The sequence below is a fragment of the Octopus sinensis genome, linkage group LG5 (assembly GCF_006345805.1).
Source record: "Octopus sinensis linkage group LG5, ASM634580v1, whole genome shotgun sequence".
Classification (NCBI taxonomy): domain Eukaryota; kingdom Metazoa; phylum Mollusca; class Cephalopoda; order Octopoda; family Octopodidae; genus Octopus; species Octopus sinensis.
In genome coordinates, this window is record NC_043001.1 from 51,681,192 (window position 1) to 51,702,385 (window position 21,194).

Consider the following 21,194-nt stretch of genomic DNA (forward strand, 5'->3'; position numbering starts at 1 on the left):
CCTGACATTCCAGAAATTGCTGCATTTGGTATTTGAGTAATCTACAGTTACATTCACTCATACGAGTAGAAGTCTTCCGACCGCAATAACGTAGAGAAATGAGAAATGTACGGTCAATTGCAGTTAACATAGTTTTTCTTTCCTTACTTTTTTTTCTTCTTTTTTATGTTGTGTTTACCCAAATCACGTAGTAAATCGGTCTTGATATTTTTCACGTCGGAAAATTTCTTGCAGCTCCTTAAAGGAGGATCGAATTAAAAATATTGTTTTTAAATATAATACATTGGTAGTAATGTATAGTATATTTAAACCAGACACTATTTAGCTTTTAGTCCCATTCAATCAAACTGGAGACTTTCGAAGTTTTCCAGCAGCTTATCTTCACACGTTTTAACACACCGGCACCTACATATTGTACATATATATATTTATTATATACATATTATATATATATATATATATATACACACATATATGTATGTATATATATATATACATACATACATACATATATATAAAAACAAAAAAAATGGAACGAACGTAACAGGTAACAATACATATATATTTATATATATGTAGGGTCCCAGCTGATACGATCGACGGTACAACTTGCTCGTGGAATTAACGTGCAAGTGGCTGACCCCTCACAGACACGTGTACCCTTAACGTAGTTCTCAAGGATGTTCAGCGTGTGACAAAGCTGGCACTTTGAAATACAGGTACTACTCTTTGTTGCCAGCTGAGTGGACTGGATCAATGTGAAGTAAAGTGTCTTGCTCAAGAACACAATTTATATATATGCATGCTAATACATCACCCACGTTGGACTCCTCATTCGTATCATTATCGAACCTGAAGCTTAACCATGGTCTAGCCATAGCACTTACTTAGCGTTACCCGATACCTTTTGTGTCTTCTTGACACTAATACCTCTCATACCCTCGATACATATATATATATATATATATATATATATATATATGGGGATGGAGCGCATAAAAATTCAAGCTGTAGTTGGAAAAAAAAGTTAGCTGACGTACCGGAAATCATCTGAATATTGGGAAAGAGTTACTTGTATCATAACGATTTCACGCCGGTTATCAGAATGCCGACATCATGACTGTTGCTCAATGCTCTGTGAACACTGTAAAGGCTGTAAGACGTGACATGGACTGCGGAAATGGAGACTACGAAGACGTGGTCAGTAGGAAGGGACACAGCAGGCGTTCTGACTGCGTCCGCACGCCGTACTTCATCCTCATATCTTTGAACAGGGTTTTAGTCTCATGCCAGACGGCTATGTGAAGCTGGTGGAGACTGTGGTTAACACTATCTGGAGAGGTTTGCTGCTAGGCCATATGCATGGTAGAAGAATTCGGCTCCTTGTCAAACTTCTACAAAGAGTCAGAAGTGGTTGTCGGAGAATTTCTACGACTTCACCCCCCCCCCAATTTCTGACCTCTTAATTCATCCAATTGTAATTTCATTAGTATGTAAGGATTGTGATTGAAGAAGACACTAAACGCTCTGCCTGCAACACTAAGGCGGAGCTGGTGGCCAAGACCAAGATGTTGGAAGATCTCCTCATGGACACAGTGTGGAATGCATGCGGACTACTTTCTGTAAACTTATCTCCCAGCCATAATCTAATTGACATTTTCTTTATTTTTCAAAATATTCATATTTTTGGATGGGATATCATTTTCTTTTCCTTTTATGGAAATAGTCAAATTTAGCCCAAACACTGTATACATACATACATTATTAATTGACTGAAATTACCACAGCTTCGAAGTGGGAATACAAATATTGTTTGGTAGTATTAAGAACAAACTCCAAACGAGAAAAGTAAATATCAAAAGTCAATAATCTTCCAGAATTGATCTGCCATTCAAAAAAGATAGTCTGATTGAAAGCAGGGGGACGGTAGTGTAAATGTATTTCTACCTTAATAAGCGTTATCAGCATAGCAGTTGTCATATCTCCAGCAGAACAAGATTCTTAGACATTTATTAAACCGAGCACAGCATATTTACAGTCAATGACATTTTCATAAAGAAATTACAAATAAGCTAAGAGAAATAATCCAAGGTGGTAGATGGCATGCATTTGAACAAAACGAATAGAGGTATATTAAATCCCATACGGGGATTCTTGGTTTATTGAAATTTTCTTCGCTTCCAAGCAGAGGCTTCTCACGCGGTATCAAATAGAAGATATTACGATGAGAATCAAATCTTCAAAACTGACATGCTACTATGTATGCAGGTATGAGATGTATGTGTGTGTGAGAATATGTATGCGTACATTGGAGTATGCTTATAGTACATACATACGTATTCATATCTATACTATGCAATATTATAGATAGATTCGGATTCGCACACGAATTAAGTAATTAGGTGATAACATAAGACTACGCTCTTCAGAGAGGAAGATTCCCTGTGACGAGCGCCGTTTAATTACGTAGTCCGTGTGAGAACGTGGTTGGTAAAATTGGTTGAAATGGATCTGTAATACTGTATAATATAAATATCAATATACCCATTCTGTTAACAAACAAACAGGCGCTAACTTTTTTTCTTGCCTAGGAATACTTGGGCAACTATAAATAGATAGACAGACACATAGAGGGTAAGTCTTTTTTTTTGTTTTTGAAGACATTCTTTCAAGAGCTCTTCCAACTCATTTATTTTACCTTTTCAGATAAATAATGTCAGACATTGGGTTGACTCAGCAAATGATAAGGCACGCTGAAATCGTAGCCTTATAAATGCAACTTAGTGACACGTAGATAACTCATTTCCTGAAAGTTGCCTGATAATTTGTATCAAAATTCGAAAGGAATTGGGGGCTGTTGATGAGGATCTAACATCAACAGCTAAACACAAAACGCATGCACAGGGTCCTAATACCATCAGAACAACTGACTTTGTACAAAAAAAAACATGAAATAATCGATAAAAACACCAGAAAGTCAATCAGTGCCACTTCAAATGACCTCAAGTTTCCAGAATCCACCACCAAGAGCGTTTTGCATGACGACATCCGGTGTAAGTTGTATGTAATGCAGAGATGTCAGCTTATGTCGGATGTGACGAGAGGGAATCGTTTGAGCCGTACAAAGCGTTTGCTAACACCAAGAGCCTGGAATGCTTTGGTTTTTCCCCGGTGTGAAAAACTTAGATCAAGAACGAAAGGTAAGCCGAATATAGACAGATAGTTATGCGGAGACCTGATTGAAATTCCGATGATTATGCATAGTAAGTTCCCAGCAATTCTGATGGTCCTGGGAGTTGTCAGTCACGAGGGAGATGCCATGCCTCCTCACTTTTTTCACAGGGCTTAAGATTCAATTCCACTGTCTACACAGAGGTGTTGGAGAAAGATGTGAAGCTCTGGATAGACGGAGTATGCAACAGAAGACCGTACGTCTTACAATACAGGACTGCGCCGTCTCATAAGGCTAGAATAACCTAAGTGAAGCTGCGTGCTAATCTCCTGATACATAACTTCCTAGCACACAAGACCTCAATCCAGTAGACTACTACCAAGTCTAGTATTCGAGAAAGAGGTCAAACAACAATCCTATAACACGATACAATACTCAAGTCCGCCATAATCAAATTGATAAAATACATCTGATTCGAATATGTCAACGCTTTCAAATCTATTTTGAAGCAACCATTGATGATGCTAACGGTGAATTCAATGAATAGGTGTGATTCTCAAGATTAATCGTACCAATTTGTTTTCAAATACAACTTTTATTTGATGAACAGTGCAATTTTTTTCTAAATTCACACAAATGATCTAAAGAAACTGACATATTCTACACATGCATACATACTTATACATATAAATATGTCTGTGTGTATTTATGTATGCGTTTGCTTGTTCGAAACTATTAATATAAATACTATATTGCATGCACACGTCTGTGTAGACTTATAGAGTGGTATAAAGCCAAAATTAACAGTAAATTTCATTGATTTCAGAAACATGCTGTAAAAGTTGTTTTTAATTATTGTACTAAAAATAAAATCTCTGAAAACAACTTTCAATATCAATTTGTTAATGTAAAATAACATAAATACTGAATGTTTTAATGTTAACATAGTCAGGAAAATCTCGTGTCCATCTTGTCATTATATTAATAGACATTCGTCAGCTTCTTTGAAAATAGTAATTTGTTAATACTTTCCAATGATTTTCAATCTCAGCACTTTTGGTTATATACTTTAAATCGTTTACTTTTTACTTGTTTCAGTGGTTGGACTGCGGCCATGGAGAGGGGGGGGGGCACTGCTTTAAAGTGTTATAGTCGAACAAATCAAACCGAGTACTTATTCTGTAGTCTCTTTTCGCCAGCCTGCTAAGTTCCGAGGACTTTCATAAACCACCTCCGGTCGTCAAGCGGTGGCGCGGGGACAAGCACAAACACACACTCATATAATAATTTGAATACACAACCGAAATAGCTAGTAATAGTTTCATGCTTTTATGATACTTTATATTTATCTCTCACAGTATGGAGTACTTTTTTTGTTAATTCTACCTCTGTTGGATCTTTAAACTATCTTTCTCTACATTCATACATAAATACATACAAAGATATACATTATACACACACACACACATATATATATATATTACATACACATAGAGACGCAAATATACGAAAAACACAAACATGTTAAAGAACAACAAAGAGGGCGTGTTGGGTTAACACTCAGGAAAAATAGGAATGAGAGTAAACAGGTGGCGAGAGAATAAATGGAGCGGGGGAAAAACGTGTTTGAATTAATGGTTACTACATGTTGGACTAACTGGAAAGAAGGAATTGGCTGGAGAATTGGAGGGCAGGGAAGACAACAGTAACCTGGGAAAGCATTTAAAGTTACATATTTTTAGCCAATGAATTTTAAACCACTGTAGTCACAGCTGAAGTCAAGACTGTTTATTGTTATGGCAATTCTGCTACGTTGATTAATTCTATGGTTGCAAATATTGGAAATGTTGTAGGACACAATGCCGAGAGTCTGCCTCTGTTAGAAAAGACACGTGGTTGGAAAGGAGAACTTTTCCACTTAGAAGTGAGATTTTATTTATCTACTGCTGAATCAAAGAGTTGACATTGGCAGATTGAAAAACTTTTTATCAGAAGTCTGCGCAGATGATTTTTTCCGTCGTATCTTCTTGAGATCGAAATACACTCGAAGAATGCATTCGTGGATCAATTCTGCGTGGAACAACTATTTACAGTGACCTGTGGCGTGGATACTCGCATATTCCTGAGATACCAGGTTACCAATTTCGTCATAGAACAGTGAGCCACAGCGTTGAGTTTATAAACTCTCAGGACAGGACTCATACTCAACAAATAGAAAGTACCTGGGGCCAGTCTTAAGCGTGGGTATAAACGGTGCTGGGGCACTCATCGTTCTACACTAGACACGTATCTCTACGAGCTTATGTAGCGCCGCAGGTATGAAAAACATGATTCGGTTCAAAAGATACTGCCGTGCATATTCGATCAATTTCGCTTATTTCATAACATTTCGTTACATTGTTTTCTTCTATTAAAGTCCATGTTTTCGTTTCATTTCGGCTGTTATTTCTAGCGGCAGGTCGAATCTATTTCATCATCGTTTTCTTTCAATTTATTAAAAAAAAACAACTTTTTGTTTGTTTTGTTTTCTTTCATTAAAGTCTTTAAATAAATTACTCCCTTTTTGTCAGTCTGCTTTCATTAAATTCTTTTTTAAAACAAGCTTATTGAATTTTCAGTTCCCTTTCTTCGTCGGTAGTCTGTTTGTTGCCATGGCAACTATGGCAGCAAACAGTTTCGACTTCCGCTTATGGCCTCATTTCATCGGCTAAAAAATGCATAATTTTAAATGCTTTTACCTTGATAATTATTATTAAAAAAAAAACATCAATACAATATTCACGAAGAGCATGCAAAACTACATTTGTATTGAAAATTTGAAAACAATCCATTGAGAAATGAAATATCGTCAAGAGGTTGAAAGGAAACGAAAGAAGTCCTTGGTGTGTGTACATGGGGCTGTTGAATAAAGTGTATGTATGAAGTAAATGTGTGTGTATATTCTGTGTTTGTGTGTATATATATATGTGTAATGGCCCTTACATGTGCATGTGAGCTATGTGTATGTTGTAGGAGGATGGAGGTGAGTCGACCTGGATGGAAATGTCAGGTGGAACAGGAGTGACAAAGGAAGGTGTTTGGAGGTGATTATATACTTGCTACTGTCAGTGTACGGAAGGAAGTGGAAGTGTAGGCACTGGTATATGTGGAGTGGGAAAGAGAGTGTGTGCTTGTATATGGGCGTGGTATATGCAGTAAGGGCAAAATGAGTCAAACAATGTAGAGATAGAGGAGAAAAGACAGTGGAAGAATTGTGACCATGAACGACTGAGGAATGGAAAGAGAAAAATTATTCCCGTTCGTGACGGTAGTTCGAACACAGACGAATGTTGCAGCAAATGACCAGTCAAGCAGAAATGGTGCGCGAGCCCGAGGCATCATTTCCGAATCTGATGTTCCGGAAATTTCCAAGAAGCTGGTTAGCTATGTGCCGGCCAGTTTGACCAATGTAGAAGGAGTGACAGAGAACGCAGTAAATCAAATTGCTGGAACTATAGGTAGGGAGGTAGGGGCAGTGGTGGGTGTCAGCAAGGATAGTGGTGTTGGAAAGAAAGCGACAGGTGTGGCAGCGTGAGCGAGAGTAGGGGAAGGCGCTAGGATGATTGTCAGGAGCGGGGAAGAAGCTACGGAGCAGTTAGTCACGAAAATTACGGACAAGTTTGAAGGAAAGGAGGATGGATTAAGGAAGATGTGGGAGGTAAAGGGGTCAGATAGGATTCGGCGAAGAGCAAGTAAATTGGTATGTTGGAGGGGGTGGAGATGAGATAAGTAAGTTGGAAAGGGAGCTAGATACATGCTCGAACGGTTTTGTTTGCAATGGTGTGGTGAACCATGTCAATTTCTCCCAATGCAGCGAAAGAGATAAGACAGACAAGATACCCTTCAGCATTTTATCCAGTTTGCTAACAAGTCTGCCAAGCTTACCACTTTAATAATAATAATAGTTTCAAATTTTGCCACAAGGGCAGCAATTTTGGGGAGGGAGAGGATGAGTCAATTACATCAACCCAAGTGTTTCACTGGTACTTAATTTATCAACATCCAAAAGGATGAAAGGGAAAGTTTACCCTGGTAGCATTTGAACTCAGAACGTGAAGACAGATGAAATACTGCTAAGCATTTTGTCTGGCATGCTAACGATTCTGCCAGCTCACCACCTTAATAATAATAATAATAATAATAATAATGCATCAGTTTCAATTTTTATTTTTCTGGTTTCTGTAAGAAAATGTTTATGAAGAATAAATAATAAAAATGATGAGTAAATAAGTCACAAGACTGAGTGTAATGCGAGTAGGACTATAATTGACAACTTGTGCTGCCGTTGTTTGGACAAAGGGCTTATATGAATTGATGGGAGTTCGTACATGAAGGCATTGTACGACTTGTGCATGAGATGACAAGAAAACAGGGTTAACACAAACATAATACAGAGATGATGGCTGAAGTTTGTCAATGTATATTGAAGTTTTAAATGCAGGAAAATAGGTGGATTGTTCTCGAAATGCACAGGATGAAGATCTGTTTAAACAAATCCCTGTCATTGTCCAATAGATCTGTGTCCCACCTTTGAAGGGCCAGCTGATAGTCATAGAAAAAGGTGAAATGTCTGAAAGAGTTAAATTCATTGTGACAAATGTAAAACTTTCCTGATTACTAAATCTAAATCCATGAAAACTCTCTAAAGGATTAGAATGGAGATATAGTTTCTCCAGAGATTTTGCACCTATCAAATCACTTGGTGTGATGTGTGTCAGTTTATTTCCTGACAAATTCAAAATTCGCAGATTGCGTAATGTCTGAAACACATTCTCTTTAATCACAGATATTCTATTCTCCGAGACATTAAGTTCTCGAAGATAAACCATACGACGAAACATGCCAGCATGCAGCTCTTTTAAGCGATTATTTTGCAAAAACAAGTAACGAACACTTTCACGGAAATTGGCAAATGCATCAGTGTTTATGGATGAAATAAGATTGTCACTAAAATCTGCATAATATATATGGTTGGCACCCATTAATATATTTTTAGGGAGATATTCAAATTTATTCTTGCGTATGTGAATTTCTCTCAAATTGTCAACTCCTTTAAATGTTTCAAGTTGAAATTCTGATAATAAATTAGTGTTCAAAAATAGTTTCCGTAGTTTGGGCAATTTGGTAAATGTATTGGGTTTGATTAAAAATATTTCATTATCATTTAAAGAAAGAATTCTCAAGCTTTTTCCAAATGTTGATAAAGACTCTGGTTTTAATTCTGAAATTCGATTTCCATCCAAGAACAACTCTTCAAGTTTATCAAGGCCAGCAAATGTGAACATGGCAATTGAATCAATTTGATTACTGTTAAGTTGTAAAGTAGTAAGATGCCTCAAATCAAGAAAGCTATAATCAGAAATCTGAAATATTGCATTGTTAGAAGCATCCAGTATATGGAGAGACTGCAAACCTCGAAAGCTGTTTTGGTAAATCATTCCAACATTGTTTTTGAAAAGGTATAATCTTTTCAGATTGAGAAGACCAGAAAAGGAATCATTACCGATTGTTTCAATATAGTTACATTCCAAATGCAGTTCTTCAAGTTCAGAAAGCCCACTTAGTAAATTAGATTTCAGTTGTGACAACAGGTTTGCTTGTAAGTTTAATTTGATCAAACTGGTCAGATTACTGAATAAGCCAGGAGTTAATTCCTTAATTTGGTTAACAGCCAAGTTCAGGTGATGAACCTTAGAAAAGTGCTCAAAAATCTCAGTTGGTACAGTGTTGAGTTTATTCTGGCTAAGATCAATATATCGGGCTTGTCTGGGAATTTTTTCTGCCATTCTCTTTAACATATCAGGTGTAATACCTTGATCATCGCAATAGACATAGTAATCCTGCAAGCACTCACACAACAATGGACAAGTAGTTGCCTGTGTGTGGTTGTTACATGGAAACAAAATAAACAGTAGGACAATGACCACTGTGTCAGGAATCCACAGCAATACCTTCATCATCTTCTTCCATTTCACCTGAAATATAATTTTAAAATATTTTTAAGTAACTGTTATATGAGGTAAAACAAAGTATCAAATCACAAAAATCGAATAGTTGGATGACAGAAAAAAATTTCCAGGAATGCCTTTTGCATAAAGAACATGTAGTTAAGTGGATCATTTATGAGGGGCTCAGAGAGGGATTTGAAAGTGTAAAGAAGCTTTGCTTGGAAATTGCTTGATGATATGGAATACAGTTCAGTTGGGCTATCAACCTATTCATACAATCTTATTAGCAATATACAGGATAATAACAGATTATCTACTCTAGTAGCAGTTGTGCAACACATGTAAATGTATGGTGTTAATCTCCAAAATCAAGATTCCTGTAATTATATTATATATTGACCTTTATGATACTTAATATTTACCTGCAGTTTATGTATCACATGGGACTAAGTGTAGAAGGCCTTATGAAAGAGATGACTAAGGACCAAGATATCTGATGAATTGCTGTACTCAAGAAGACCTTGTCCACCACAGCAGAACTAATACTAGTGCTGGTTCCACATAAAAAGCACTCATGCTGGTGACACATCAGTAGCACCCAGTACACACTATAAAGAAAGGCATCCAGCCATAGAAACCATGTCTGAACAAACAATGGAGTCTTGTGTGATCCCTGGCTTTACAAGCTCTAGTCAAATTGTCCAACACATGCCAGCATGGAAAATGGACATTGCATGATAATGATCATGATGATATATATACACACACAGGCTGTGTGGTAAGATTTTTGTTTCCCAAACACATGGTTCCAGGTTCAGTCCCACTGTGCGTCACCTTGGGCAAGTGTCTTCTACAATAGCCTCAGGTCGAGCAAAGCCTTGTGAGTGGATTTGGTAGACAGAAACTGGAAGAAGTCCATCATATATATATGCTTGACAACCGACACTGGTGTGTTAAGGTCACCTGTGAATTAGTGGTTCAGCAAAAGAGATTGATAGAATAAGTACAGGGGTCAAGTTTTTCAACTACCACCCTTTAACGTGGTGCTCTAGCATGGCCACAGTCAGAAATGACTGAAACAAGCAAAAGAATAAAAAAAGATCACATTATCTTATATCTGTTTCAAATATTAGACTGCGACCATTCTGGAGCACCGTCTTCAAGAATTTTTAGTTGAATGAAAGAAACCCAGTATTTTTTTTCTTTTTTATGCCTGGTACTTATTCTGTTGGGCACTTTATGCTACAAAGGAAGCACAACAAGAAAACTGCATGTACACATTAAGGAACACATGCAGGCAGACACTTCCATGAAGAAACATCTACGGAAATACCAGACCCATGAGTTCAGTGGGCACATGAAGGCAACACAGCAGAACAAGAGCAACCTTGGAATCTCTGAGGCCATCCTCATACACCAAAAGAAAGCTAACATCAACAATAGAAAAGTGTTACAGGAATCTAGCTGTAGCAACATCTTCCTACACATGTCCACTCCACACACACGGACATCGGCAACAATTGTCAATTTCTTGAAAATAGGGCCGTAACCCCAAAATATCAAATACAAGGTAAGTCTACATTAATTCACATATTTGTTTTCTCATGATTTATCTTGCATTTACTTCGCATTGTTTTGGCCTTACCCATGATCCTTTACACAATATATATACATATATATATAGGATGGGCTTCTTTCAGTTTCCATCTAAGAAATCCACTCACAAGGCTTTGGTTAGCCTGAGGCTATAGAAGACATTTGTCCCATGCAGTGGGACTGAACACTGTGCAATGGGGTTGGGAAGTAAGCCTCTTATTAAACAGCCATGTCTATGACTATATGTGTGTGTATGTGAACATATATATATATATATATGTTGAGGCAAGTGAAATCAAAATCAAAATCAAATTCGATGACTGGTATCTGTGCTAGTGGAGTGCTAAGAGTACCATATGAGTAAGATCATTGCCAGAGCAACAAGCTGGCCTCCGTGCCGATGGCATGTAAAAAACCCCATTCGAGTGTGATTGTTACCTGCGTCGCCTTACTAGCACTTGTGCTGGTGGCACATGAAAAAACATTCGAGCGAGGTCATTGCCAATGCCATTGCACTGGCTCCTGTGCAGGGGGCACATAAAAAGCACCATTTGAGTGTGGCCGTTGCCAGTACTGTCTGAGTGGCCCTCGTGCCGGTGGAATGTAAAAGCACCCACTACACTCTCAGAGTAGTTAGTGTTAGCAAGGGCATCCAGCTGTAGAAACTCTGCCAGATCAGATTGGAGTCTGGTGCAGCCAACTGGTTCGCCAGACCTCAGTCAAATCGTCCAATCCATGCTAGCATAGAAAGTGGACGTTAAACGATGATGATGATGATATATATATATGAACAAGCTTATGCACATATAGGTTTCATGTGTATATATATATATATATATATGCCTTTAGGTATGTGTATGGATATATATACCCGTGTGCATACATGTATGTGTGTGTATATATATATAAATGTATATATATATATATATATATATATATACAAATATTCATTTGTGTGAAAGTATGTGTAATACGCACACATGTATGCATATGAGCAAGAACGAGGTCCAGTAATGTCACTCATATTTTTTCCCTATAATTAATGTTTTAGATCCCACTCTCTGCTGTTTCACCCCTTAACATATGTACGACTATATTTTTTATGTCTTTATATATTTAGATATAATTCACACAGATAGGTGCAGGTTTGGTTGTGTGGTAAGCAATTTGCTTCCCACCCATAAGGGTTTGAGTTCAGTCCCATTGCATGGCACCTTGATCCAGTGTCTTTTACTATAGCCTCAGGCTGAGTAAAGCCTTATGAAAGGATTTGGTAGATGGAAATTGAAAGAAGCCCACCCTTTTTTGACTGGCACTCAGTCAGTTACAACTACAAGGGTTCCAGATGATCAGATAAATGGAACAGCTTGCTCATGAAATTAATTTGCAAGTGACTGAGCACTCCACAGACGCATGTACCTTTAATGTAGTTCTCAGGGAGATTCAGCATGACACAGAGTGTGACAAGGAAAGCTCTTTGAATTACAAGTACAACTCATTTTTGCCAGCTGAGTGGACTGGGGCAACGTGAAATAAAGAGTCTTGCTCAAGGACACAGTGTGCTACCAGGAATTGAACTTAATGACTGTGAGCCAAATACCCTAACCACTAAGCCGCCAATGCTTGACAACCTGTGTTGGTTTGTATACATCCCTGTAACTTAGCAGTTTGGCAAAGGACAATAATAGAATAAGTACCATACTTTAGAAAAAAAAGTAGTGGAGTTGAAGGTTTTAGTTGATAAAATAAGTACCAGTTGAGCACTGGGGTCAATGTAATCGACTTACTTCCTCCCCACCCAAAATTACTGGCCTTCTGCCAAAACTTGAAACCAATGTTGTCTAAGCTTTGTTCAGGTCTTATAACAATATGCAGTATTCTTTCCGCTTGGTGCTGTATTAACATTATACAATTTTGTTTAAGTTTTATCTTGTTTGGTCTATATGTATTTGTGATGTTAAGTTTATTTTAGTGTTGTTGCTTTTAGATTGTTCGATGTTGTCTGGTATTGTTTTAATGCTAGTCAATGTTGTTTTAGAATTGATTAATGGCGTTTCAATGACATCCTGTGTTGTAGTAGTTATATTGTTTGGTGTTATTCTTGAAGTATTCAATGAGAGGTACAGCATGGAAATGTAAGGGTAGGATAGGTCACCTCCATTTCTTGCCCCAGATACAAATGTGAAGAGCACAAAATTTCCTCTTACTTGTTAAAAATAAGGGCACCAAAACTGTCTTTACCCAGAGGTACTGAGATTCTTTGTTATCCTGTATTCAGTGACATGTTAGCCTTGTTTTGGTATTATTGTTAGAGTTGATCAATATTGTTTTAGTGTTGGTCAATATTATTTTAGTATTGCAAGGCAGTGAGCTGGCAGAATTGTTAGCACACTGGGCATAATGCTTATAGGCATTTTGTCCATCTTTATGTTCTGAGTTCAAATTCCACCAAGGTCAACTTTGCCTTTCATCCTTTCAGGATTGATAAAATAGGTACCAGTTGAGAATTGAGGCTGATATTATCAACTTATCCACTCCTCAGAATTTGCAGGCCTTGTACCAACATTTGAAACCAATATTATTTTAGTGTTATTCAATAATGTTAAAATGTTACTCAGTGTTATTTTAGAGTTATGTAAGTGTTTATAGGTGTTTAACTCATAATAAGCTTGCTTCTCAACCACATAGCTCTGAGTTCAATCCTACTGCATGGCACCTTGGGCAAGTGTCTTCTACTATAACCGTGGGTCAATCAAAGCGTTGTGTGTGGATTTGGTGGCTGAAAACTGAAAGAAGCCCGTCATATATATATGAGGTGATATCAAAAAGTTCCTGGACAAGTTCTGTAGTGGGCCAACAGATAGCAGAATACAGCAGCATTTGCAGTGAGAGCTAGCAGTGACCACCCTATTCACCAGATTTAGTATCCGCGGATTCCCATCTCTTCCCCAAGATGAAAATGCATCTCAAAAGGTCACCGTTTAAACACTGTTGTTGAGATCCAAAGTGAATCACACAAGGTCCTTGACTCGCTTACAGAAAATGACTTCCAGCCTGGATTCCAAATGTGGCAGGAACACTGGGACCAGTGTATTGCTCCGCAAAGTGACTATTTCAAAGGAAATGATGTTAAAACTTAGGTAAATAACTTATTCTTTATTAAATATAACTAGTCTGGAAATCTTTTGATACCACCTTGTCTGTATATACATATAAACTTCTCTGTGTGTGTTTGTCCCTTGCCACAGCTTGCCAACCAGTGTTAGTGTGTTTATGTCTGTTTACCTTAGCAGTTAGGCAAAAGAGATCAATACAATAAGCACCAAACTTATAGAAAACAAGTAAAAGATACTCTTTTACTTGTTTCAGTCATTTGACTGTGGCCATGCTGGAGCATTGCCTTTAAGTTGAGCAAATCGACCCTAGGACTTATTCTTTGTAAGCCTAGTACTTATTTTATCAGTCTCTTTTGCGGAACTGCTAAGTTACAGGGAACATAAACACACCAGCATCGGTTGTCAAGCGATGTTGGAGGAGGGGGACAAACATAGACACACAAACATACACACACACACACACACATGTGTATATATACATATATACGACAGGCTTCTTTCAGTTTCCGTTCACCAAATCTACTCACAAGGCTTTGGCTGGCCCGAGGCGATAGTAGAAGACACTTGCCCAAGATGCCATACAGTGGGAGTGAACCCGGAACCATGTCGTTTGTAAGTAAGCTACTTACCACACAGCCACTCCTAAGTGCTGCTCAGTGTTGCTTTAGTGCTATTGTTCAATGATGTAATGTTGTTATGTGTTTCGATTGAATTGAATTGAATTTTGTTTGTGTGTGTGTGTGTATGTGTGTGTGCGCATGCACCTGAGTGTTAAATAAATTTCCACATTATAAGGTGAAATCAGGCTCAGAGTCAATTTTGTCTTTAGTCCTTATGTGGTTTGAAATAGGTGTCACCACACACACACACAGACACACACGCGCATGCATATAGTTTTCTATTTTAGATGGTGTACAATATAGGTAACTGTAAATTCAATTCAACTAATTCTGTTTATGCGTGAGCTTTAGCAATTTAGCAATGTCGTGAAGGTGATAATGATAAGTGGAAGGGAGACATTTCTGATAAGAGTACAGAACTCGTCACTCAAAAGGCAATTTTTACATGCACACACACAATGTGTGGGGAAGAGATACAGAGAGAAAATGTGAGAAAGGGGTAGCATAATTTCTTTTTTGGAATAAATAAAAAAAAAGGTAGACAACAAACTGAAAGGATCACTCATTTACAGTTTAAGTAAGAATGGGAATGTTACATACAGTCACTCCCCCCAGCCACTCAGTAGTAACCAGGCAACAGAAAAGAATGGAGATGGTAGGTGAGGGTATAGTTTATCAAGCTAAAGTTTGACACACAGCCCTGTCCTGCAACAGCCAGACTAAGAGAATTATGATATTGCATTAAAGAACAGAGAGAGAAATTCAAGTAAAGGTTTTGTAGTTCTTAGCAAGCTTAGCTAGCTGTAAGGTTAAGAGAAATGTGTCAGTCAACAGTTTGGAAGTGTTCTATTGTAGCAACAATCTGAGAAGTGATTTATTATTGTCATTATTTGTTTTATCAGTTAGTCAGGAGGAAAAGCAATGCTCACGACCTGTTAAAGGACCTCTGAGATTGGTAGGTGGGAGATATATCCTCAAACCAAAGAGCTGGTCTAAATGTTTATAGAAGAAAGGGCTTCTGAAAGCACCTAAAATGTTAGGTTACGGTATTAAACTGGACAACAGATTAAGTCTAAAACCCAAACAGGCCTTGGCAGAATCTGAACTCACATATCCAGACTGTCCTCTTTATAGCACCTCCAGTTCACTGCCCAGGATTTGCACCTTTTTATCAACCCTAAATGAGGATCTCAGTGTGATTTGAACTCAAACTTTTATCTTTTACTTGTTTCAGTCATTAGACTGCAGCTATGCTGGATCACTACACCTCAGTCTTTTTTTCTTAAAGTTTGTTACTTATTCTCTCGGTCAGTCTCTTTTGCTAAACCACTAAAATACAGGGATGTAAACACACCAACACAAGTTGTCAAGCAGAGGTGGGAAACCTACACACACACACACACACACAAAGGATTTATTTTAGTTTCTTATCTCTTTATTGCCCACAAGGAGCTAAACATACAGGGGACAAACAAGGACAGACAAAGGGATTAAGTCAATTACATCGACCACAGTACGTAACTGGTACTTAATTTATTTTTAGCAGGTTGTACCTCTGGAAAACCTAAACCTTGTGTATAACGTCCTTGGTTTGTAAAAATGTATACAGCAACGTCCTTTATTATTGTACATATAACATAATGCAAACATGTAGCTTTTTTGTGCATTTTGTTTGCAGAAAATGAAGAAATAATAGTAATAACAGTAATAATGTTTAATAAATGTTGCTTACTGCATGTTATGGATGATTCTTTTATGACTTCATTGCTTTCTGGCTTAGCTTAAGGTATTTTCATCGGATGAGGCTTAGCTTTTTTGGATGAGTGAAGACTAAGCTTAATGGTAGCTGATACAATTCTGTGGTTGGAACCAACAGGACTAAAGGAAGAGTAGGATCTCAAGTCTTTGACACTATTGCACCACTTCTTTAAAAAAATGAGGTAGTCAACTTGTGCCCTGTCACTAGATGGATACTCGAATGTCCAAAGTTGTCCTTTTGGTTTCATAAAATAATTGTTGGGGGTGTAAAGATTATATTCCTCTAAAAAGTCTTTGAGCATTTCCCCATTCCGAATAGTTTTAGAGTTGAAAGTAAACTTGGTCTCATAGAACCAATTCTACTATATGGCTCAGAAACCTGGATGTTATCAAAGAAGCTTGAAAGGCGGTTGGATGGAACTTACACTCACCTCCTTATGAGAGCTCAAAATCTCTCATGGAAGCATCATCCAACCAAAGTACAAATATATGGGAAATTACCACCTGTATCATCTCTTGTGAAAGGTAGAAGAGTCCAGTTTGCTGGACATTGTTGTAGAGCTGAAAAGGAGGTAATTTCTACTCTTCTCCTCTGGAAGCCATCTGCTCGCGATACCAGAGGGCGCACACTCTCCTACCCTGATGTAATCTCCAGGGATACAGGCATCCAGCAACAGGACCTCCGTGATGCTATGATGGACCGTGAAGTCTGGCGTAACATAGTAAATTCCATTGTTTTGACCACGGTCAAACAATAATGATGAAGGTATTTTCGCACCCGACATCACAAAATGCATCTGAATAAATTTTGCCGGACAGCAAATAGAGACTCGGATATTGCTTAGAAAATATTTTTCATTTTTATCCTCGTATATAGTATGCACAAGGGATTTTGATCATTAAATTTTGGGAAAAATATGTGGATTATACTCAAGGATTTATGGTATGTTATACTGTTTGTAAAAGTTTATGGTTTTTCTATCTTATTTCTTAGAGTCAATAAATATGTACCAAAGCATGCTTTATCTCTCTGCTTGAAGATCAGAATGTTATTATAGGAGAGAAAATGGTGCATATCACAATTTAATAAATTACATTACAATTTAATTTCTTATTATTATCCAAGTTTTTCATACTGGTGTGGCTAAAACCTTGTGTGTGGATTTGGTAGACAGAAACTGAAATAAAAGGCGGCAGGCTGGCAGAAATGTTAGCATGCCGGGTGAAATGCTTAGCAGTATTTCGTCTGCCACTACATTCTGAGTTCAAATTCCGTTGAGGTCGACTGCCTTTCATTCTTTCGGAGTCGATTACAAGTACCAGTTATGCACTGGGGTTGATATAATCAACTTAATCCATTTGTCTGTCCTTGTTTGTCCTCTCTGTGTTTAGCCCCTTGTGGGTAGTAAAGAAATAGGTATTTCGTCTGCCGTTGTGTTCTGAGTTCAAATTCTGCTGAGGTTGACTTTACCTTTCATCCTTTCGGGGTCAATAAATTAAGTACCAGTTACGTACTGGGATCGATGTAATTGACTTAATCCCTTTGTCTGTCCTTGTTTGTCCCCTCTATGTTTAGCCCCTTGTGGGCAGTAAAGAAATATATAATGCACTACACAGTATTATTGGGTATTTTAAAATATAGTATATTTTTTTAATAAACATAGAATATTCAACTCTATCAGTGAATACTTCGTTATGCAAATTAGACTAATGACAGGAAATTAGATTGATTCCAATTTTTATATCTGTGGACTGATAAAAACTTTAGTCTGTTCATTTTGTTTACTCCACACAGTAAGTGAGGTAAACATTGCATTTTATTAAAAGATATACATTACATGTGTGTGTGCGTTGTGTGTGAAAATGTTCATGATAGCTAAATTACCACAGATTCACAAGAGTTAAACAGTGATATGTTTACAGCCCTTGCTAAAATTATGACAATTGGTCTGTGCCTTTGAAGACCAGTGGAATAAAATATTCCTTGCTCAAAAGCTGGTAAATGCTGGTGACAGGAAGAGCATCTGGTTGTAAAATCCTGCCTTTGATATGGCCATCATCCAACACATGTTAGCCTATATATATATAATCATTGTCATTAAATGATGGCAATGATGATGACAATGATGATATTGATATATACTGATATGTATATATATATACACATATACTCTTTTATTCATTTACTTGCCTTAAAGGGTTTTTAGTTGAAGAAATCAACCTCAGGACTTATTCTTTGTAAGCCTAGTACTTATTCCATCTTACCCTTTTGCTGAACTGCTAAGTTACGGGGATGTAAATATACCAATATCAGTTGTCAAGTGATGGTTGTGGGAAGGAAAACCACAGACACAAAGACACAGATGCATATCTTTCATCTTTTGCTTCCTTCAGTCATCAGAGTGCAGCCATGCTGGGGTACTAACTTGAAGAATTTTAGTACTTATTTTTTATAAAGCCTGGTACTTATCGATTTCTTTTGCTGAACTGCTAAGCTATGAGGATGTAAACACACCAACAGCAGTTGTCAAGCAGTGGTGTCATGTTTACTTTCTTGGTAAACATTATGTCCCATAGCCCTGGCCTCTTGTAGTGAAATAATATATCCCTTGCTTGTAAAGGATGGGCACGAGGAAGAGTGTTCAGCAATAAAATGCTATCTCAAATAAATACCAATTTATACCAGCATAAAAATAGCTATAAAATTGTATGAACACACACACACACACACACAGAATTGTAATAAGAGGTAATTACTAGGAACACATATATGCTGTGATCTTCACATCTATTTTATCAGTTTCGTTAGGTTATCTTTCACACCAAATAACCATGTCTAACTATCATGCAGCATCACATAGCCTGTCTCTTGCATACGTGCGCACACAGACACAGACACACACACACACACACACAAAGAAACACTTTGTTGCCAACAGAAACCAGTTCTTGTCTCTTCCTTATTCCAACTAATGTATTTTATAACAAACACCTGCAGAACTAATTAGGTTACCTCAGAAACAGAAATCTATCAACTATGCTCAAGTGAACTTTTTATGTAACATATGTTATTTTATATTTTATAAATGTTCCTCCTGCTAACTAATTCTGTAAATCTATTACGTCTGAGTAGATTCTGTCAATATGCCACAGATCTCACGGTTAATGAGATCACTCACTGCTTGCACAAAGTACACAGAATGAAACTTCTATCTACTCCCTAATGATTCTTACATGAAAACTGCTCCTCAAATGATAGCGGCTGCTGCAGTGAGAGTCGCTGACCATTCTCTGTGGCAAATCCACTACAGACATTACCATGGGGTGCAGTTGAGCACAAATTGCCCCTCCTCCTCCATCTTCTGCTGCTTTAACCCCACTTCTCTTTCCTTTGTTAAACCTCCATTTTTCCTGTTTTTGTATTTAAATATTATAATTAAAAATAAATATCTGAGCGTGATCGTTGCCAGAGCGGCTAACTGGCTTCCATGCCAGTGGCACATAAAAGGCACCATTCGAGCATGTTCGTTACCAGTGTCGCCTTACTGGCACCTGTGCCAGTGGCATGTGTAAAAAGATTTGAGCGAGGTTTTTGCCAGTACCGCCTGACTGGCCCCCCAAGCCGGTGGCATGTAAAAAGCACCCACTACACTCTTGGAGTGGTTGGTGTTAGGAAGGGCATCCAGCTGTAGAAACTCTACCAGATCAAGATTGGAGCCTAGTGCAGCCATCTGGTTCGCCAGCCCTCAGTCAAAATCGTCCAACCTATGCTAGCATGGAAAGCGGATGTTAAACGATGATGATGATGATGATGACGATTTTGTTAATATTTAAAAAAGAAAAAAACTTCAAACCCTTTTGAGATCAAGGTACATAAGACAATCTTTGCTTCTATCAAGAAACACTACTATTTTTGAAATGTTATTATGAATAAAAATCTATTATAACTGATTGTCAAAAATATTTACTCTTTTACTCTTTTACATGTTTCAGTCATTTGACTGCAGCCATGCTGGAGCACTGCCTTTAGTCGAGGAAATCGACCCAAGGACTTATTCTTTGTAAGCTTAGTACTTATTCTATCAGTCTCTTTTGCCGAACCACTAAGTTACGGGGCGTAAACACACCAGCATTGGTTGTCAATCGATGTTGAGAGGACACACAAACACATATATATATACATATATACGATAGGCTTCTTTCAGTTTCCATCTACCAAATCCACTCACAAGGTTGTGGTCAGCCCGAGGCTATAGTAGAAGACATTTGCCCAAGGTGTCATGCAGTGGGACTGAACCCAGAACCATGTGGTTGGTAAGCAAGCTACTTACCACACAGCCACTCCAGTCACCGCTCACTTATTTTTCAAATTTCATCTTAATAATGGTTTCAAATTTTGGCATAAAGCCAGTAATTTCAGGGGAGGGGTAAGTCAATTACATTGACCCCAGTACTCAACGGATACTTAACCTATCAGCCCCAAAAGGATGGAAGGTAAAGTCGACTTCGGCAGAATTTGATCTAGAACATACAGAAAGAGGAAATGCCACCAAGTATTTTGCCTGGCATACTAATGATTTTGTCAGCATGCCACCTTAAATATCATCTTAATAATGGTAAGTTGAGATCTATAGACAAATCTATGCCATCAGCATTTCTTCCTGCTGATAATTCTACAGCCTACTTAAAAATGTCCAAAAGCGATGGGATAAAGACAGTAGAAACAGGTTTGTAGTTGCTTAAAGTTTCTATTCTAGACCTGTACTTTAACAGATGTGTAAATTTTACATTTGCAAACCCCAGGGGCTATGTAGGAATTCTGGTCCTACATCAGTGTCTGGGCAATCCTACTGAAGAATATTACTGCGCACCCTCAATTAGGAAGGTCATAGAAAAATTGGGCTAAAAATCGAAAGTCACTCTTAGATACATGGCTGGGTAAGTG

General features: G+C 37.7%; 1 protein-coding gene across 7 annotated transcripts in view; it reads right to left on the bottom strand.

Annotated features, from left to right (window-relative positions):
• Positions 1 to 7,360: 7,360 nt before the first annotated feature.
• Positions 7,361 to 21,194, bottom strand: part of LOC115212306 (leucine-rich repeat-containing G-protein coupled receptor 4-like) — an 85,318-nt gene continuing 71,484 nt past the window's right edge. For all 7 annotated transcript variants that reach the window (XM_036503434.1, XM_029781163.2, XM_036503436.1 and 4 more), the window contains one exon: positions 7,361 to 9,186. In XM_036503434.1, coding sequence (XP_036359327.1) covers positions 7,405 to 9,186 — 1,782 coding nt within the window. In that variant the 3' untranslated portion in view covers positions 7,361 to 7,404. The remainder of the gene's footprint in view (positions 9,187 to 21,194) is intronic.